At 45.8% G+C, this 22,168-nt stretch overlaps 1 protein-coding gene across 2 annotated transcripts in view; it reads right to left on the bottom strand.

Annotated features, from left to right (window-relative positions):
* Positions 1–83: 83 nt before the first annotated feature.
* The window catches only part of KCNJ6 (potassium inwardly rectifying channel subfamily J member 6), a 171,156-nt gene continuing 149,071 nt past the window's right edge, over positions 84–22,168 (bottom strand). For both annotated transcript variants that reach the window (XM_066545557.1, XM_066545558.1), the window contains one exon: positions 84–1,522. In XM_066545557.1, coding sequence (XP_066401654.1) covers positions 1,197–1,522 — 326 coding nt within the window. In that variant the 3' untranslated portion in view covers positions 84–1,196. The remainder of the gene's footprint in view (positions 1,523–22,168) is intronic.

The following is a 22,168-nucleotide window of genomic DNA, read 5'->3' as shown; positions in this document are numbered from 1 at the left end:
ATGGATTCCAGCTCCACACGAAATCCAGCTGTTTCTTTCCCAGATGAAGTAGCTAAAATCTACTGGCTGAGGTGCAACATTCATTTTTCAATGGCTTGTGTGTGTGGGTTTTTTTTGTGTGTAGCAAACTACTCCACTGAAATCCCATGGAAGCAGATTCCCTGGATATTGCACGTTAAGGATAACACCTCCACATGACACATTCTTGTTCTATGAAAAGTACACAGGAAATTCTGGTTAGCCATGAATTTGCCACAGCCTCAATTTTTCAGTTGAACTGCCCCCAAAAAAGAGTAACCAGGAAGGGTTTTGCCTTATTTGTAAACATTTTCACAGTATGTCAGGAATACAATTCTCTACCCTGCCCTCTCCCAGACTTATGGCTTTTTAGAGCGAGTGAAACAATCTGTTTGGCCAACAGTGAGGTACTCTAAATAGCTGCCAGTCTGGTACACTGAAGAAAATGTTATGCACTAGAAGAGTCATAGAAGGGAGGGGAAAGAAAAATAAATTAAAATCAATTTTACACTGCAAATATTTGAAGAGAAATGCCTACTCGACGGGTAGTTAGTTTTTGCATCCCAATATTTCTAGAGCTCTGTTTCTAAACCTACATTAATTACACAGCTGTGTACATTATTTAGAAGTTCTTTACTACAGTACTTTTGTACATGCGGCGTTTATTACTAAATGTAGAGAGAAATAGTTACATAAGGCATATGTACAGGGTCGTGGGGGATTGCAGGTCCCTCTGTTCACCTTCCTCTTAAAGCTGCAAGGCCCATTCCACTGTCACCCAGTCTGTGAAAGTGTCCTGAAATACATAAAAACTCAGCCAAGGCCCATTGCTTTGGTGGGCATTAATTAGTCTTTCCTTTAAAATCCCTTGCATCCATTTCCTTTGCGTTCAGGGATCGGTTTTTGTGTTGTTGATGTGGAAAAACCTGGAGGTCTGCACTGGAGAGGGGCCACCAGTCACTGCCAGGGGGAGATTCCACCATCCCTGATGGGTGTTGCAGCTTTAACCCACGCCTGGGCTTAGTCTGGGGTTGAAGTTGGGATTTCTCATCTAAAATGTTTATTTTCCATGAGTTACCAATAACAGGAAGAGAAAAAAATTAAAGGCGTGTCGCAGAAAGAAACAGGGAGCAGAGAGGGAGGAGATAAAGGAGGTGGCCTTTATTTCTCCCCTGGTCCTACACTTTGGACTCATTCTCCAAGTTGGCCACGTCTCCGTTTCTTTCATTTTGGTCTTCTTGGTTCTTCTCCTCCTCCTCCGTTTCCAGCTCGGCGTGTTGGTCCAGCTTGCTGGAAACAGACCAGGTCAGGGGCAGTTCTGCTCGGCTGGCCATCTCTGCCAGCTCTTTGGCACTGTAAACAGGGGTGTTGGTCTCATAGGTTTCGTGAAAACTGTTGTAGTCAACCTCGTAAAATCCATCCTCCAGCGTGAGCACGGGCGTGAAGCGATAGCCCCAGAGGATCTCACTGGTGATGTAGGAGCTGCGAGCCTGGCAGGTCATCCCTGCAACAACAGAGAAGGAATAAGTGCTGTAATCAGGACCCATGGCTTCCCCAAGTCCCTTAATTTATAGTTTTTTCTGTCTGTAAGAAGGACAGAAGGAGGTTTGACATCACACGAGGTGGAGCTCACACAGCGGGTTTAGGGAGCGCAAACTGACGCCCTTTGCTCCTGCGTATGTGCTGAATAAGAAAGGCTCAGTCCGCCAGTGAAGATTTTAATATTAATTTCTTTATCAAACATTTCTCTTCTGCCTGTGCTTCACCAACTCACCTGGTGTGGGTCTCAGGTGGGGTGGGGCACTGTGCCATCCTCTGTCTCCTGGCTGTCACAAAGCCACTGCCACATGCCCAGGGTAACAGGAACTGTCACCAAAGCTTCCCTCTGCTGGAGCCCACCCTGATCCCCTGATCCAAGGGTTCCCTTGATGCCTCAGGTTTTAAATTTTCTATTTTTCAGATTCTGTGCTGCTTTAGTGTGTGGGTCTGAGCTTCATATATGGGATGGTGAGCTCTGTGCACAGAGCAGGGAGACAAAACAATTCCTGCTCCAGCTGGGGACTGTGGTATTTTCTGGGTCCCCCATCGCTGGGAGGAATGCTGAATCTGGATCCATGTTCTTAGAGGCTAATTTATTATTCTATGGTACTATATTATATTAAAGAATGCTATACTAAACTGTACTAAAGAATACAGAAAGGATACAGACAGAAGGCTAAAAGATAATAATGAAAACTCCTGACTCTCTCCAGAATCTGACACAGCTCGGCCCCAACTGGCCAATAAGTAAAAACAATTCACATGTTGGATAAACAATCTCCAACCACATTCCAAGGCAGCAAAACACTGGAGAAGCAAATCAGATAATTATTGTTTTCCTTTTTCTCCGAGGCTTCTCAGCTTCCCAGGAGAGAAATCCTGGGCAAAGAGATTTTTCACAAAATATGACAGTGACAGGGGACCAAGGCCAAATGATCCAAATTTCAGCCCAAGAACACAAACACCGTGGGCTGGAGAGAGAAAAACAAGCAGGGTGGGACTGCAGGGGCTAAAGCTGGAATTGGAAAAATTGTTCTGCCTGGTGGGAAATAGGAGGGACAATTTTCTGCAGGAATCAAGAAGATTAATTGGACTATGTAAAACTTACAGCTCATTAAAAACAAACCCTCCTCCGAAATGTTGATCTCCATTTTTAATTGAGGCTCCCATTCAGCAATGATTTAATTCCCATTCCTTTTCCACAGCTGGATTAAACATTTTCAGTGCTAGAATAGAAGTTAGGATTTTTCAAGTCAGTGGAACTAAATTATGGGGATTTAATTTTAGGCAGCCAAGCTACCTTGGCTTTTTGTTGTTTTATTGTTATTTATTATTATTAAAATTTTTTATTGGCTTGCTTTTAAATGGGATTAAAAAAGGTCTTTGTTTCTACAAGAAATTGAAGATTTCATGGTAGCTTAGACAATAAAATGTTGTGTCAGACACTCGTACCATGCAGTGTTTGCCTTTGGGATGAGAGCCACCAAAAATAAAATGCTCTAAAACAATCAGGGGGAAAGGTTCTTTCAGAACCAAGGTATCAAACCCATGTTTGGGCTGAAATACAGTGATTTTCCAGCCCTGCCATTTCCACACAGTGAAAACCTCATCCAGCTTTTGTTTTACTCAAGACAGGCCTTTTTTACAACAGCACCTTTTCTTTTCAAATTCCATTTCTGGGATAAAAAAAGGGAGATGAAATTAGGAGCCAAGAATTATGGCCCACAACTGGCTGCACCTCTCTGACAGTCACAGAGGTTTAGCAATTTGCTGCTGGCACTTGGCAGGACCAGGCAGAATTCCTGCTGCAGTAAATTATCTGGGATATCCCACAAGAGTAGCTGTTTTCAATCATTTTGTGGGAATTCTGCTCCACAGTTCAGCCTGCAGTAAGACTCAACAGCAGATTGTGCATGGAGCACAGGGGTGTCCCCATTTTTGGGCTGAGTGGGGTTTCACTCATGTGCAGGAGAACAAAATTTGGTCTGGGGTCTCCATTTGGGAGCTGAGGCTTCCTGTGATGCTCCTGTTGAATTCCTTTCAGTCTGCATCCACAGCAGCCTTTGCTGATGTACCCCTGCAGAGGTTTTGATCTATTTTATCAAAAGGTTCATTTGGATCATGAGAACCTGTCTCAGGATGAAAAGTGTGCCCGGGGCTGTGTGTTCTATTTCCACCTGTCAGAGCTGGGGCAGTTCTCCGCTGTTCATGGGCAGTTTTTTCTTTCTCTCTCCCACAGCCAATCCTCCCTGCAGGAGATCTCTGCTGTCCATGGCCACTGAGTGTCCCTGCAGGGCTGATCCAATCCCATCATCCCATGGGGAGATGCTGCGCCCAGGGGAGGAGCCAAGCATTCCTACCTGGATCCAATCTGAGGTGCTGGGACAGCCCAGCAGCCTTTGCCCAGTGCATTGCCAGAGGAGCAGCTTCTGCTGCCCTGCATTGCCAGAGGGAGCCCAGGCCCATCTCCAGCAGCCCTGGAGCTGCAGAGGAAAACTCCCCCCTTGTGCAGGATCCCTGCTCCAGCAGAGCCACAGCTGGCACTGCAGGAGGGCTGAGCCCCCATGGGATGGGGCTGTGCCACCCCCTGGCACACAGGGGGACAGGGACTGCTCTGACTCTGGCAGTGTTGGTTTGTGTTACTGCAGTTTGGTTTTATTTTTATTTTCTTTCCTATTAATGAACTGTTATTCCTATTTCCATATCTTTGCCTAAGAGCCCCTTAATTTCAAAATTATAACAATTTGGAGAGAGGGGTTTACATTTTCCATTTCAAGGGAGGCTCCTGCCTTCCTTAGCAGACACCTGGCTATTTAAACCAAGAGAGGACCTTTTGAAACCAAAACTAAACGTGGAGGAAGTTCTCAACCCCTTGAGGTAAATTCCTGCAGCCTCCTGATGGAGCTGTAGCACTCAGGAAGCAGCAGAATCCTTGTCTGGGGCAGGAGGGAGAAGATGGGAGAATTCTGCTTCACCACTGTGACCAAAGAATCCCAGATTGGTCTGGGTTGGAAGGGACATCAAAGATCTTCCAGTTCCAACCCCTGCCATGGGTGGGGGTCTTCTCTTAGGTCAGGCTGCTCCAAACTCTGTTCAGCCTGGCCTTGGACACTGCAGGGATCCAGGGGCAGCCACAGCCCCTCTGGGAAATCTATTCCAGGTCCTCCCCATCCTCACAGGAAACAATTCCTAATTCCCAACGTCCTATCTGATCAGGTCTTTGGTGTTGAGGTGACTCTGAGGTGTTAGAAAGTTTCTTTTTCTCAGCTATGAGACTGAAGAAGAAGATGGGATTATTTGGCTCTTGTTCCCAAGGTTGTTTAGTTGCTCTTATTTAATTCATTGTATTTCTGACTCACTGAGGTCTCTTTGACTCACTGAGGTCTCTTTAGTAGGGTGGGTTGAGGTACTCTGACCACCCTCAGGGCGGTGTTATTTTTTAATACTAAAAACTACGTGTATACTTTATTTACAATAATTCTTCAATACTTATCACTTATGTTAGACAGTTTGTCTCTACTCCAAACTAATTTAAAAGTGTCACTATCACAGCTGAAGATGGAGGACAAGAAGAAGAAGGAGAAAGATTGGACATGCCCAGATTCCTCCATCTTGCCTCTTGAACCCCCATTCCAAAAACTTCAAAATTCTACTCTTCTTCTTTGTGATATATTCACTATCATTCTGCTCAAACTCTTGTAGCTTGTAACTCCTCACACAAAGTTGGGAGTTGTTTCCATGGGTTAAAATCGAAGGCACAGGTGTCTTTGACTCCGTGCCAGGGTCTCTGAGCTCTTTGCCAGGGTCTGGAGCCATCCAGGGCAGCCAGGGGAATGTCCTGGCTCATCCCTCCCTCCCTCTGGCAGTGGGAGCCATTCCCTGTGTCCTGTCCCTCTGCAGAGAAATCCCTCTCCACTGACCCCAATACTGAGGGAATTGGATGAACCTGCACCTTTCCTGTAGCTCCAGGAAACCCAGGTGGATTTCCAGGGTCCCACCCGGGACCCACCAGCTTTGCTCTGTGCCCTGCTGACCTTTTGATCTCCAACCTGTTTGCTGAAGGATTTGTCACTTTTTTTGGGCTATTTTTGGGTGCTCAGGAGAAGAAGAAAGCAGCGTGGGCTATTAAAAACAAGCCAGAGGCTTGGAGCCAGGACCCCCTGCTTGATCCCCCTCTTCTCCTGCAGACCCTGTGTGGGCTTTGGCAAATTCCCCAGCTTTGCTTCGCTGGCTCTGTTTCTCTGCTGTGCCACCAGGAGCACGCTGAGATGGAAAAGCAGGAGATGTGCTGGCACTGGATTCTCTGCCTCCTCCCTCCTCTAGAATTTTTTTTTTTTTTGCTGTCAAATTTGTACTAAACAGCTCTCCCTGGTGTGAAAATGATTGCCTTAAGGAAAAGGAAAAAAAAAGACAGAAATTTGGAATAAAATTTCCAGAGTGCCACTAAGTCAGTGTCAGAAACATTCCATGGGAGTTCATTGGTCCTCTTTAATCAAGCTAAAAAGAAGGAAGCAAAATGTTGTGTTGGACCCTGAATTCACTGCAGTATTTTAAAGCTGGAAGCATAAAATCATAGAATTTAGGTACAGCTGACAGTAAAGCTATGGTAGTTCAGTTTATTTGAGTAAAGACCCCACAAATATAAATATATATATATAAATATATATATATATAAATATATATATATATAATTTTATATAATATATATATTCTATATATATTAACATATATTTATATATTATAATATATAATAATATAAAAATATATATTAATATAGTATAATATGATATGATATAATATAATAAAATATAATATAATACAATACAATATAATATAATATATAGTATAGTATAATATAACATAATATATATTATATTATATTATATTATATTATATTATATTATATTATATTATATTATATTATATTATATTATATTATATTATATTATATTATATTATATTATATTATATTATATTATATTATATATTATATTAATATATAAAATATATAAACATATATATAATGTATAAATAGATATAAATATATAAACATATATTATATAATATATAATATATAATATATAAATATATGTAACTCTAAAAATATATATCATATATGAAAATACATTAATATATATATATGTATATATAAAATCTCTCATTCAGAGGTAGTAAAGGGGAATTCCCAGGGTTCCTGATGACTTGGTTCAGAGCACACCTGGAAATTGGTTGTTTATCTCACCCTGAGAATGTCAAAACGTCCTGAAAGAAGCCAAAACTGCACAGGTGCCTGGGAGCCTTTTAAATATTTTAAATATCTTTGCTTCAGCATGTCTGGTGTGGAACCCTTGTGTTGTGGGGTTGTGAGGCAAAGGGAGTGAGGACGGATGATTTTTATTCTTATTAGAATACAAGGAGTTAACTTTTGCTGGGTTTTGTTTGTTTTCTTTTTCCTTGTATAACATTAAAACTGGTGAGGTTTTTTTTTCCTGCCAACGATACGTGTAATTTGATATTTCTATTTCCACCTTTCTTGCTCGGGAGGAGATCACCATATTTGAGATTTTATTTGCTGACACCATCTGTGAGTGCTGCTCAGGGGTCTCTGTGGTAGCTGGGGAGGGAGCAGGGACCAGGTCCATCCAGAAAATCCAAATTGCCATGGAGTGAGTGGGCTGGAGCAGCTGCTCTGACCACCCCACCCCGTAAGGAAATCACAGCTCTGCAGGAGAACACGCAGATTATCAGCTCCCATTTGCCCAGAGATGAATATGCAGAGGAAACTGGAGCCATAATTTCAAGTCAGTTGAACTTTCTGATGCTCTGAATTCTATTTCTCGCTAAAACAAATAACAGGCATTAAAAAAAAAAAATGAAGTTCATATTAAGTTAAATCCTAAACAAAATCTAACTTGAATTGTTCAAAGCATTTCATTCTGACTTCTTCAAATGTGATATCTTGTGTAATGCAACACCTAAATAAGAAAGAAATGGACATGCTTTAGTCTTTTACAAACTGTTAAAATGCATTTTTCCCCCCCTGCAGGAGATCTCAATGCCAGAGAAATGATATTTTCCAGTGGAAAAATGCTGAATTAGAAATGCTTGATTTACTTGGTTTCTGTTTCTCCTATCAGGAATTAAATGCTGGGTAATTTGTGTCTCATTTTTTGCTTTCTGACAAGTGGTACCTGCTGAGGCAAGAGAGTTTGCCCAATCCAGCCTCAAATGTGCTGCCACTTTTAGCAAAATGTACCAACATATTCTCAATAAACTGCTTGTAAAGAGATGGTAATTTTACCCAAAAATTGCAATTTTACCATAAATTTACAATTCAGCCAGTATTTAACCTCAATTTAGCCTCATACTCAGGCTGTGCCCAGCAAATCCTGATGTGTCTGAATTTTGATGTTGTTTTACAGCTGATCTTTTCCCAATGGGTGATGATTACATTTTTCTGCCACCTAAATGTGGGAAATTTATTAAATCCAATAATGTCAGACCACAGAGAGAGGAGCTGGTTCCAGAACTGGCACTTCAAAACTGGGAGCTCAGTTCAGAGGAGCTGGGACATGGAATGCCAGGATTCTGCGCCCTGCTCTGTGTTTGGCTCTTGGGATGCATTTATGGATCCAGAGCTTCCCCAGATTTCAGATCAGCACCGCACAAGAGCTTTATTTTTCCTTCTGGGTGCCCACCACGGGGGGATTTGTGGGAATTTTGGTTAAAAGAAGCTGCAGCTCCATTTTGCAAAGCACTGAGGAAGGAGAAGATCTGTCCTGACCTTCTACAAACACACTTATAACCCAAGGGATTTCTCCCCATTCCTGCAGGTGGGATGTTCTCCCCTGCCATGGTTCATGAGCATCCTGCTCCAGAATTCCATGAAAATATCCAGGAAGAGGCAGCAAGGCTCTGATTGCAGCTGCTGCCTCCCTGGAGAAGGGTCCTGTGGGGTTTGACACTGAGCACTAGGAGCTGAGCCACCAGTGAGGGGCTGAGGGGACCCTGGGTGGATCTGGATGGAGCTGAGAGGATCCTGGATGGATCTAGATGGAGCTGAGAGGATCCTGGATGGAGCTGGATGGAGCTGAAATGATCCTGGGTGGATCTGGATGGAGCTGAGAGGATCCTGGATGGATCTAGATGGAGCTGAGAGGATCCTGGGTGGATCTGGATGGAGCTGAGAGGATCCTGGGTGGACGAGAAGCAGGTTCCTCTCTCTCCAATCCTCACAGGGGAGGCAGAAGTTGGGAATTGGGCACATATAAAATACAAGTAGGAAGTGAAGAATAGAAAATGTCCGACTCAGAAATGTGCATTTTCATCCCAGAAAGGCAAATGTGACCTGGGCTGCATCCAAAGCAGGTGGGCAGCAGGAAAGGGATTGGGATTGTGCCCCTGTGCCCCCTCAGGTGATTCCCCACCTGCAGAGCTGCCCCAGGCCTGGGCCCAGCCCAGGGAGGAGCTGGAGCTGCTGCAGAGAGCCCAGAGGAGGCTCCAGGATGGGCAGAGGGATGGAGCAGCTCTGCTGGGAGGAAAGGCTGGCACAGCTGGGATTGTTCACCTGCACAGGAGAAGCTTTGGGCTGAGCTCAGGGTGGCCTTGCAGGGCCTGCAGGAGCCCCAGGAAAGCTGGAGAGAGACAATTTCCAGGGCATGCAGGGACAGCACCCAGGGAATGGCTTCACACTGAAACATTACAGGTTCAGATCAGATATTAGGAAGAAATTGTTCCTTGTGAGGGTGGGCAGGCCCTGGCACAGGTGAAGCTGTGGCTGCCCCTGGATCCCTGGCAGTGCCCAAGGCCAGGTTGGACAATGGGGCTGGAGCAGCCTGGGACAGTGGGAGGTGTCCCTGCAGGAAGATGGAACTGGATGGGCTTTAAGTCCCTTCCCACCCAAACCTGGAATTCTGAGATTCTGTGAAATGCATTTGGCCTTGAAGAAAGGATTGAACATTTTTTGTGCAGGATCTCTTCCAAGATGGCATCCTTCAAGGAATGTGCATGGAAAGTCAATCTTTAGTGGAAAAATAAACCCAACCCTCAACATCTGTACCTCTCCTGGGGAGCAGGCACTCAGCACCCAGTGCAGTGGGACTGACACCAAAACAAGGCACTGCTCAATTCCTACTCATGGGAATCAATGCCAAAGGGATGGCTGGGAGAAAAAAAACCCTTTCCTTGGAATGGTGTTTTCTGCAAAAGAAACATTTTCTGTTACACTTTGTACCTGCTGCACACTTGTGCTGTCACTGCTGGGGGATTTCATTAAAACATTTCATTAAAATAGAAGTGTGATCTATTCCACCACTTCTTCCACACCTAATTCCAGTCTGCATGTTTGGGTGGCTTTTGTTCCTCTCCTTAAAATGCTGAACATCCAAGTTTTGCTCCGTGCTGAACTTTCCTGACTTGGAGCTTTTTCTAAAAATGTCACATTTTCCTGGTGAAACGTTTGCGACGCCAGGATTAAAGACAAAACAGTGTGAACACGCAGCTTGGCATGCTGTAAAATCCAGGAAATAAGGCAAGATTGGGAGCTTTTTGACAGCAAAATCTGTGAATCACCCACCAAATATCCTGGGGGCTGTTTTGAGGTTTGTGGCTGAAGAGAGCAGAGGGGGAGATGAAAGAGAGCCCAAGGTAAAGCACTTGTTCCTGCCAGGCAGATGCTAGTGAGAAGGGATGCTTGGAAATGCAGCACAAGCAAAGGTTCCAAAATCACTGGAATTTTTAGGAAGCAGCAGCCCAGTTCCAGTTCCAAAATCCCTGGAATTTTTGGGAATCACAGCCCAATTCCTGTTCCAAAATCACTGGAAGTTTTAGGAAGCAGCAGCCCAATTCCAGTTCCAAAATCCCTGGAAGTTTTGAGAAGAAACAGCCCAGTTCCAGTTCCAAAATCACTGGAATTTTTGAGAAGGCACAGCCCAATTCCAGTTCCAAAATCACTGGAATTTTTGAGAAGGCACAACAGCCCAATTCCAGTTCCAAAATCCCTGGAATTTTTTGGGAGCAGTAGCCCAATTCCAGCTCCAAAATCACTGGAGTTTTTGGGAAGCAACAGCCCAGTTCCTTTTCCAGAATCACTGGAAAGCCACAGCCCAAATCCAGTTCCAAAATCCCTCAGTTTTTGGGAAGTCACAGCCCAGTTCCAGTTCCAAAATCTCTGGAATTTTTGGGAAGCCACAGCCCAGTTCCAGTTCCGAAATCCTTGGATTTTTTGAGAAACCACAGCCCAGTTCCAGTTCCAAAATCCCTGGAATTTTTGGGAAGCCGCAGCCCAGCTCAGTGGGGTGGCCCAGGCAGTTTTGTAACTCTGCCTCCTTTTAGGTGGGCTGGGACAAGCCACACGTAGGTGGGTGGAACTTGATTTTAGAAGAGAAAACTTGAAGAAATCAGATTTTCTAAAGATATCCTGTGTGTTCAGAGATGATATTTTTGTCTTCTGCTTCACCTGAAGGAGTGGCAAGAGGGCTGGGGGAGAGGAGCTCCATGGTTTGCAGAAGGAAGCTCTGAATCCCAAGCTCTGGGAGGAGGAGGAGGAATATCTGGGCTGCTTTTGTTACTATTTTAAGTGATGGGCTTGGGTAGTAGATCTTATCCCCTTTAATTTTCTTGGTGGGAGAGAATTTAAGCAACCTAACATTTGTTGATGTCATTATTTAATGTGATTGATCAAGGCCTTAATAAAAATCTCTTTAAGGGAAACCATTAAACACGTTAATCTCCAAGTTCATCTGACACCACAACGCTCTTTAATTGAAATTTAAATGAGGGTTTATTGATATCTTGATCACAACAAAAGCCTCAGCCAATGCCAGGCTCCCTGCAGCTCTGATTTTTGATGAACTTTTGCAGGCCTTCTTGCAGCTCTGCACTGAAAATCATCTGTGCTGTAAATCCTCCCACTGAGTGGCAAGTGGGTTTTGATTTTTATTCTGAGTTGGTTTTTTTTTCTGTTCATAGGATGAGAGTTATTAAGTTGATGCTTTCAGGTTAATAATATTTGGCTATCTGACAATGTGAGCAGCATATTTTGAGATGCAGGAGGGAGCAGAAAGTGGCTGCCTGGGGGAACGAGATGCAAAATCTTTCCCTTCTGAAATGCTGTTTAATATTCGAGTTATGTCAGATTTTGTATCCATATTTATCTGCCTGGCATCCTGTCTAATAGTAGAAGCTATTAATACACCTGCTGGTAGATCAATGACCATTTTGGAAAAATAAATATTCACTTGGTTCTCATTGACTTTGGTTTTATTGGAGGTGGTGTGGAAGAAGCTGATTAATCTTTAATTACTGTCCACATTTAGCAACAGGTCCAATAAAGGAGAAGAGCAGGAATAGGGTTGGGATTTTAGGAAAGCTTCAGTTTTACTCTCCTGATATTTCTATTATGAAAAAAATAGGAACAACACACTTCAAGCTCTGAGCTTTTCAGTCTGGCACTTTCCTCAATGCCTAAATTCATTTAAAGTAGGGGAAGAGGGGACCAAAAAACAGCATAAAGCTGTTTTTTTTTTTTTTTTTCTATTTCTTCATATTTAAACAGACAATATTTAAACTAATTTTTTCTGGAGTAGTGCAGACAAATCAATCTATGGCAAAATGTGTCACGTTTTCCTCCAACAGTCCAAACTGGTGATGGAGCAGAGAAATTCTAAGTTTCTTTGACACCTGCACCTCACTTGTGGAAGCAAGACAGAGTCATTGGGACTTTTTAATTTTCCTTAGTTTAACAATAATTATCTTGGATGAAAAAATCGAGGAAAAATTTGTTTGTTTTAGTAAGAAAAAAATAAAGAACTTGAGAAGAGCGTGTGTGGAAAGGGAAGCAAGGTGAGGGTGCTCACATCCAAACTGCAGAATTCCCACAGGAGAGCTGCTTAAGAGGATGGAAAAGAATCTGGAATTAAATGAGGGGGCTTTCAAAGCAGGGAAAACTTTGTATAAAAGCCTCCATAACGTCAGCTCTCTCGAGTAATGAATGAATTCCTGTTCAGCCCTGGGTTTTGTGTTCAGCAAAGCACACAGCCACGGGTTTTGGAGGGGGGAGATGGTCTCAGGGTGGTGATGGATGAAAAGCTGCCCAGGGCAGGAGCTGTCCCTGTCCTGCTCAATGCCAGCTTCCCTGCTGGGGCTCCTTCCATCCTCAGCATCAGTCATGAGGTGGCACTCTTCTCCCAGCAGAGATGCCTTGGAAGTGAGAGTGTGTCTAAGGAAAAAAATTTAAAAAAGCAGCAATGCCTGGAAAATATTGAAATATCGTCGAGGGATTATTGCAGAAGTTGCTTTTGGAATGTTTGGGCAGGGAGGATGTCGTGTGGTGGTGGCAGGGATGGGTTATTTGCATGATGGACCTTGCTGAACTCTCTCTGAGCTCAGGATGGAGCTTTCCCTGATTTCCCCCTGATTCCCAGGTGGGTTTGGGGCGCTCGTGGCAGCAGCTGCAGCCCAAATCCTCCTGCATGGCAAACACAGTGCCACAGCCTCCCTCCTGCAGCTTTCACTGCTGCTGCCAGAGCACTGCTGCCTTGGAACCCCTCCCTGATCCAGACATTGGACAAGGAGCATAAACTGGACATCCCTCACTGCCAGGCGTCCTGCCTCACCCAAATCAGGGATCCCAGGCTCAGAGGTAAACAGGGAAAAAACCTGAGCATTTCTGGCTAAAACCATCTGTCTTTAATGTTCATGTGAGTGTTTAATGAGAAATTTTTAAATTTCCTGATTCTAGCCCCAGTCAGCAGCAGATCAAACCAGCAGCACCTTCCAAGGAAGGACCTGGGGACACTGAGCACATGCAGAGGGGCCAAGGAGGCTGGAGAGGGGCTGGGAACACAAACCCTGTGAGGAAGCCCTGAGGGAGCTGGGGGTGCTCAGCCTGGAGCAAAGGAGACTCAGGGCTGCCCTCCTCACTCTGCACAGCTCCTGAAAGGGGCCTGGGCTCAGCTGGCCCTGGGCTCTTTCTCCAGCAGCACTGACACAACCAGAGCACACAGCCTCGAGCTGCACCAAGGGAAATCCAGGCTGGAGAGCAGGGAAAGGGTTTTTCCAGCAAGGGTGAGAAAGTTCTGGAATGGCTGCCCGGGGAGGTGGTGGAGTCCCCATGCCTGGGTGTGTTTAACAAAGCCTGGATGTGGCACTGGGTGCCAGGGTTGAGTTGAGGGGTTGGGGCTGGGCTGGACTTGATGGCCTTGAAGGTCTCTCCCAACCCAGGGATTCTGGGAATTCTGGGAATTCTGGGAATTATGGGAATTCTGTGGATGGGGTTTTATTTTGCTGTCCCACACTGCAGACCTGACCCAGATCTCCACAGTTTTACACCTCCATGGGATCCTTGCTAAGTCCCAAACACCCTAACAGATGTCTCCTCGTGGGGCAGCATCCCCTGGCTCCTGCTGGGTTCCTGAAGTGTGTTTAACCTCCAGGGTGGGAAACAGAAATGAAATTTGATGTGGTCTCTTTGAAAACTTGCCAAGTGCTTAGACAGGACAAGGGGAATGGCTTCAAACTGACAGAAAGTAGAGTTAGATGGGATATCAGGGAGAAATCCTTCCCTGGCAGGGTGGGCAGGGGCTGGGATGGAATTCCCAGAGCAGCTGGGGCTGCCCCTGGATCCCTGGCAGTGCCCAAGGCCAGGTTGGACACTGGGGCTGGAGCAGCCTGGGACAGTGGGAGGTGTCCCTGCCATGGCAGGGGTGGCACTGGGTGGGCTTTAAGGCTCCTCCAACCCAAACCAATTTGGGATTCTGTGATTCTCTCCATGCTTGCAGTGGATCAGGTTTGGGTGCTGGGGGAGCTCAGGGATGGGTTTATTCCCTCTGGTGTTTCCTGCAGAGTCAGGCACAACATCTGGGAGGACTCATGGGACAGGCAGGACACAAGGCAGGTGATAAAAGGGATGTGAGTCTGGGAGATGTTCAAGAAGACATTGGGGTAATGCTGAATCCAACCAGCTCTGAGCCCTTCTCTCCTCCCACCACAATGAATTCTTCCCTGGCTGCCAAATCAAACACCCAGCACTGCCCTCACCGTGTGCTCCAAGAAGAGGAGCTTATTTTAAACAGAGAGACAAAAGAAGCAAATATTGTGCACAAAGCCCTTCCCTAAATCTGGGAGGTGCTCTGGGACAGGTGACAGATCAGCAGGGCCACCTTGGCTTCTCCTCAAAGCACAGCTGAACATCTGGGCCCTGAGGTGAGGAAATGCTCCATCACCACCAAGGCTGAGCTCCTGCCTGGCCAAGCTGAGCTCAGCTTCTCACAGCTGTCTCAGAAAATGGAGACTCTTTATTCACCTTAATCACACATTTCTAAAGGGAAAAGGGAGACAAACCAGCAATTGCTTATTCCCAGTAGGAATGTGAGTACTGGAGATTAATTGGGAATATAACAACCCCATCCCAGCCTAAACCCTGACATTCCACATGGCACATGCTGGGCCCTGCTTCCACAGAGCATGAATGCAACTCACTCAGTACAACCCAGATCATTTTGTTCTTGTGTTTCCTATCAATTTTCCAATTACATTTTATTCCAATTCTGCTGGAAGTGCAGGTCAATGGAAATACAACAATACAGGCACAGAAATTATTTTGCCAGCAAGTTTGCATGGGGATCCAGCAGCCCAGCAGGGAATGAATTATTGAAGCTCAGAAAGAACAGGACCATCAATATTTGGCTCTTATTTCATGACCTCTTATTTCTTATTTCATGACCTTTCATCTGGAGGTCTCTGAGGTAGGGATTTGTTATTACTTTTCTTTTCCAGTGAGGAAGCTGAGGAAGGGAACAGTGAACTTGCCCTGAGGCCTCATGGAAGATGGGCAGCAAAGAAAGGCTGTGGTGAGGATTTGAACATCTTGATGTCAGGTGGAATTTTGGCCAGCTGGATTTTTGTTGGCCTTTGGTGGAACCAGGAGGATTTTCTGGCCTGGAGCAGCACTGATTTAGATTTCATGGAAAACAACAGTTTAGGAACAACTTTTTTTTTTTTTTTTTTTTTTTTTTTCCCCAGGTCCTGCAATTTCAACCCAAGTTGGCAGGGTATGGGTGGCAAAAGTGGATGGGTTGTTTGGGGCACAGGAGGAGGATCAGATGAAACAGTCACAGAACACCAAAGTGTTTTCCTGGAGCAGCAATTGTGCTTCTTCAGCCTTTTCCTCTTCTCTGTGCAGTGGAGCTCTCTCTTCCTTTTAATCAAGACTGAAAATTTCCTGCTCACAGAATAATGGAGCCTTTGCCTGGGGGAGCTGGGGTGACACTGGGGGGCTGTGGCATGTGCAGGGACACCAGGGCACTGACTCCACCTTCCCCTGTGCCCAAAATTAGCAAATCCTTCACGTGGGAGCCTTGGAAATCCTCAGTCCCTTCAAATGCCTGATGAAATCTGTTGATTATCATCAAAGGAGAGAATTCCTTGTGTCATAAGAAGGAAAGAGAAGAGAATTTAACTGGGAGCAGGGAGAAGACAATTAACAGACCTCAGAGCAGCACTGGCAGGGTTAAGAAGCTGTTACAAGAAAATAATTGGGAAATCATGAATTAATTTCCAATTAATTGGTTGGGTTATGTGGATGCCCCATCCCTGGAAGTGTCCAAGGCCAGGCTGGATGGAGCTCTGAACAACCTGGGATAGTGGGAGGTGTCCCTGCCCATGGAAGAGGCTGGAACAAAATGATTTCTAAGGCCCCTTGCAAGCCAAACCATTCTGGGATTCCATGATTACAAACACATGGTGAAACTGAGCAAAAAATCACCACAAAATATCGTGGTGTGACAGGATTAAATCAGCCAACCCAAGGAGTGAATCTCAGCTGCACCACCACAGTCCAGAAATGTTTGGGGTTTTGTATTTTTGGTGAAGTCTAATGGCATTTCCTCACTTCCTCCCTCTCCCCACTCACAAAAACATTTGTAGTGCTGAAAGCTTCACTCCATTTCTAATTTGGGAAGATGCTGTGGCAAAGCTCATAATTCTTTTCCTGCAGTTTAGCAGGGTAGTGTTACACAATTTGGCTACAAGAAATCCCTGTAATAAATGACAGCTCTTTCAGCCTCTTGGCAGTGTAAGGCCCAGCCATCAGTCTTGTAAATGTTCCCATAACCATTGAAAAGTTGAAATAATTTGGAACTGTGGCTTAACACATTATTAATCCCAGAGCAAAGGGTTCGCTCTGGTCTCAGCAGGAATATGAATGCAACCTCCTGTGATTCTCTCAGGTCGCAGCTCAGGGATAAAAGCTCAGCTAATCAGGGGCTGCTGCCGTGATTGGACACAGAATTCAAGGCCAGCATTCCTCAAAATTCAGTCAGGTTTGAAGGCTTTCACTTAATAAATCTCCTTGGGAACGTGGACAGGTTGTTTGTGTGTCCCTGGGGGTGTTTATCACTGAAAGAGGAGGAGATTAATGAATCCTTCACTGTCCTGACTGAGAGTGAGAAACTGAGCCAGCCCAGAGGAGGCTCCAGGATGAGCAGAGGGATGGAGCAGCTCTGCTGGGAGGAAAGGCTGGCACAGCTGGGATTGTTCACCTGCACAGGAGAAGCTTTGGGCTGAGCTCAGGGTGGCCTTGCAGGGCCTGCAGGAGCCCCAGGAAAGCTGGAGAGAGACAATTTCCAGGGGATGCAGGGACAGCACCCAGGGAATGGCTTCACACTGAAAAATTACAGGTTTAGATCAGATATTAGGAAGAAATTGTTCCTTGTGAGGGTGGGCAGGCCCTGGCACAGGCTGCCCCTGGATCCCTGGCAGTGCCCAAGGCCAGGCTGGACACTGGGGCTGGAGCAGCCTGGGACAGTGGGAGGTGTCCCTGCCATGGCAGGGATGGCACTGGGTGATTTTTAGGGTCTCTTCCAACCCAAACCATCCTGTGGCTCTGTGAGCTGTGCTCCCCCTCACTCTGGACTGGCATTCCCTTGTGAACAGGGTCCTTGTGTTGGTGTTTTGGGCCCAGCAGTGGCTCCACTGCCCAGGTTTCCAGCCAGCCAAAGGGACCAAAGTCACCAACAAGGCAAAGACCCAAACCAAGCTTCACAAAAGCCCAAATTATCTTCTTGCTGCATCACTTGGCTTTCAGCAGGGAGTGCTTTAAGTCTGGATGGGAGCAGGTAGCAAAGCTCTCTGAGGGGATGGAATCACTCTGCAGGATCCCATTTGGGATCTTTGGGGAAATTCTCCAGTTTTTCATGTGGCTGCTCAATCACATGGATGTTTTCTGAATGCAAATGTGTCAGAGTGACAACAGAAAGAACCTTCCAAAGCAAACAACCCCAAGATGAGGATGCCATGCCAGGTGTTGTTCACCTCTAGAAGGTTTAATTCACCTCATGAATAATGTGGCAACAATCCCACAGTTTTCCACTTTATACTGTGCCATGTTCAAGCCAAGCCAGCCTAGCCCGTGGTTGAATTGCTGTGAACAATTCTCTCCAAAGAGGGAGCACAGTCAGAGCCCTGACACTGCAAAACTGGGATAATGCTGGAGCTTGTTGCTAACAGGAGAAAGATGGAGATTAAGATGACAACCGCGGGAGAAAATCCACTTTGCAGCCTTTTTTTACCCTGTCATCTGTAGGAGAGAGAGCTACAAGCACAGCTGATGAGGTGTGATGCTTTAGAGGAGGAGAGTTTGGATTTGCAAGGAGCTTTGAATGTCTTGTTTTCCCACCAGCGCTGCCATCTCCCTTGATAAGCTCATTTCAAAAGTTAATGGACCAGATCCTTCCCTGTGCTAATGCTGCATTGTGCTGCTTCAGAGGGGCAACACAGCACTAAAGCAATCTGCTCCTGCTCCTGGAGCTCTCCCCCTGTCCCAGGAAACAGGGATCAGCCAGAAGGGACCATCCAAAAACCCAGAATCTGAGAAAATCATTCAGGATAGGGCGTGGGGTGAGAGGTGCCACCACCCCCTCTCATTCTGAGGGCAAAAAGGATTTTACTTTACAAAAATGATGCTACTGATGGAACAAACGTTATTCCCCAGGAGTGGAAGAGCATTAAAAGAGTCCAAGGTAGGCATCACCACCACCCCTGCACCCAAAGCAGGTCCCTGTGCTTTGGACTGCACGCTCAGAGGCAGGCATGAAAACCAGAGAGGGATAAATTGCTTTTTGCTGTTCCCCTCAGCTGTGCTGACTAAACAGACAATTCCCTCTTCTCTTTTGGTGTCAGCACGTGGCTGTGGTCGGGGCTGAGCAGGGCACCAGCTGCTCTGGGCTGTGAGGGGGAGGAGGGTGACCCAGCAGGGCACTGCCACATCAGCTGTGACAACTTCAACTGGACAGTTCTAATTTTAATTTTAATTTTAGTCTGCTGCTCTAAATCAGACTCCGAGCCAGGGAGAGGCACTGGAGGAGGGACTGTGAGAGCCCAAGTGCTGCTCTCCCTTTGGCTCACCCTTGCCATGAGGATACAAACCAAGCTGCCCACAGCAGCTGGATCAGGAGCAGCAGTGAATGGGCAATCAGGCTGGCACTGCCACACACAGCCAAGGGTCAAACCTCAGTGCTGCAGCTGAATTCTGCCCCCACCCAGACTCCAGACAAGCAATCTGCTCTCCAGAGATGTTTTCCACACCAAGGGCTTAAGGTTGCTGTCGGTGTTTTTCTCCTGAAGGAAGAATTTCGTTGGAATTAGTCCAGAATTAAAGATTTTGGGCAGGTCTCAAGAGCAGCTGGTGGTTCCCCTGCATTTCAGGTGAATCCACCGACTTTGGGCCCTTCTTCATCTCCTACCCAAAGCAACACTGGCCATAAATCCAGGGGTCCAATCCATGCAGAATGCCAAACACCTCACCTGCCATCCCATCCCTAGAGAGAATCTAAACCTGTGCTTGTGTTCAGGGTGATCATTCTGTGGGACCGAAATAACTGTGGGTTGTTTCCATCCTGGGGAAAGGTGGTCAAAATGGAACTTTTCTGTTTGTACAGAGGCAAGACTGAGGAATAAACTCCTGTGACAACTGAAACTCAATAGCTGCCATCAGAAGTTCAGATATTTTTAACTTTGTCTTTTTGAAACAAACACAAAATAGAATGGATCAAAGTTAAAAAAAACCAAAACAACAGCCACCACAGCTAGCATACAATTCTGCTGATGAAGGGAAGGGATGGATGACTTCTGATAGAAAAAAACCTTTATTTCCTTTTCCTTTTTGTCTGTTCTTTTCTCTTTCCTCATCAAAGGATGGCAGAATGTCAGACTGACACACCATCAGGTGTAATCCTGAGCTGAGTGAAGGCTGTAATTTGATTAAGGTGCTCTGACAGGTTTTGAAACAACGAATGAATGAACCTGGAGGATTTAATTCATTACAAGTGTAGGTGCTGCATAATGCAGTTTTCATGAACCTTTCCTGCTGCAGCAGCTGGAACATCCCTCCACTTTCTGATCCAGCTGAATTCAGAGGGACTGAACAGGACCTGTGAAAGGGCAGCTAATGAGGTGAAAATGCAGGGAGGTGGATTCAGCAAATGAAGCCCTGCAGTGATCTGACAGCTGCTGAGGAAGCTCTGTGGAAAAGGAGCTGAAACTCTCCCAAAACACTGAATTGCTTTGAGATCAATTCCTCATCTCTCAGCTCAGTGGCACCAAGTGAATAAACCACTGTCCCTTGACAAAGCCTCTGCTTGCACAGGGGGCTGCTGCAAAAACTTGTTGAAACTCAGTGAAGTTGATTAAAGCCCACAATGTGTCAGCACAGACACAGAGCTGGAGGTGAACAGCTGTAGGTCAGCATTGAAGGGACTTTTTCCAATTAAAGTATTAAAATCTCCTTCTTCTGTGTCCAATATGAGGGGCTTAGCAGCTGGGTGGGAATCAGGCAGTGGATTAGACCTAATTACTCTTGGCTGTAACAAATCAGGGCTCTGGGTGGCAGATAAGGAGATGGGATGGCCTTGTGGAGCTTCCAGGGGGAAGTTTGGTTCATCCATTGCCTCTTTTTTTTTAATAGTATTTTGTATTTTGGCTACAAGACTCTGAACACATTAATAGCCAAGTGTTTTTCCATTCATCCAGCACCAGGAAGGACTGGTCCCTAGTTATTTTTTGGGTTTTTTTTCCTGATGTAAATTCAAGTTTGGATCACTGTGCTCCGTGTGGAACAGACAATACTTCTGAGAGGCTTTGCAGACAGAAACAACATCATCATAAATACAGGTGTAGTCTGGCCCCAGAGAGAAGGGAGGCTCAATCCTCTGGTAGAAGTGAAGGAATCTCTTTTTCATTCCTGAGAGTTGACTTCAGCAGCACCCACGCACTGTTCCTTGTGTTGGAAACTTTAATAACTTCACTTGAAAATCCTGCCTTTTTGATGGCAGTGGAAATAACATGACTTTTAAACAAGTAGAGGAGACTGTCATTGAAGTCGAGCCAGCTATGTGGGAGTCAGATGATTAAGGTAGATGTGGTGTAGGAGGGGAGAAATACTATCATTTGGAAAAAAATACTGTATTTTGAACAGGTTTAATGTTCTCTTCCAGGAAAGGGGGGTTGTTATTATTAAGAGCATTACCAACATTAGATGCAGGGCTTGATTCTCTGTTGATGTGCCTTGGCTCTAATTGCTCCCATCCATGCAAATTGCCTAAAAATGAGTCTCAGTTATCACTGAGCTGTGCAGCTGAAGTCTGGGGGAGCTGTGTGCTCACTTCTTCAGGTGTGGGAGCAACCAGGCAGAGGGTGAGATGGGAGGGAGGGATCTGCTCTGTCCCCCTGGGCTGTGCCGGTGTCTGTGTCACACCAGGGATCCATTTCTGATCCTGTCACAAAATGTTTCATTCCTGTGGCCCAATCTGAGTTTTATCTCAAGGCTGTGTGATGCTTTTCCCGTATTTTTTGGGCAGAAATTGCTGCTCCAGCAAGGATGTCTCAGGTTATACAATGTAACAGGGGCTGTGTGTTCTATTCCATCTGTCAGAGCTGGGGCAGTTCTCTTTGTCCATGGGGCAGTTTTTTCTTTCTCTCTCCCACAGCCAATCCTCCCTGCAGGAGATCTCTGCTGTCCATGGCCACTGAGTGTCCCTGCAGGGCTGATCCAATCCCATCATCCCATGGGGAGATGCTGCGCCCAGGGGAGGAGTCAAGCATTCCTACCTGGATCCAATCTGAGGTGCTGGGACAGCCCAGCAGCCTTTGCCCAGTGCATTGCCAGAGGAGCAGCTTCTGCTGCCCTGCATTGCCAGAGGGAGCCCAGGCCCATCTCCAGCAGCCCTGGGGCTGCAGAGGAAAACTCCCCCCTTGTGCAGGATCCCTGCTCCAGCAGAGCCACAGCTGGCACTGCAGGAGGGCTGAGCCCCCATGGGATGGGGCTGTGCCACCCCCTGACACACAGGGGGACAGGGACTGCTCTGACTCTAGCAGTGGTTTGTTTTTGTTTGTACTATTGCATTTGTATTTTTAATTTTCCTAGTAAAGAACTGTTATTCCTATTCCCATATCTCTGCCTGAGAGCCCCTTAATTTCAAAATTATAACAATTCAGAGGGTGGGGGTTTGCATTTTCCATTTCAGGGGAGGCTCCTGCCTTCCTCAGCAGACACTGTCTCAAACCAAGACAAAGGATAACTCAGCACGTGCCCACAGCAGCAGGAGCAGCTGGAGAG

Source organism: Molothrus aeneus, chromosome 2, assembly GCF_037042795.1.
Source record: "Molothrus aeneus isolate 106 chromosome 2, BPBGC_Maene_1.0, whole genome shotgun sequence".
In the NCBI taxonomy this organism is placed as follows: domain Eukaryota; kingdom Metazoa; phylum Chordata; class Aves; order Passeriformes; family Icteridae; genus Molothrus; species Molothrus aeneus.
This window is presented reverse-complemented; position numbering and strand designations above follow the sequence as displayed.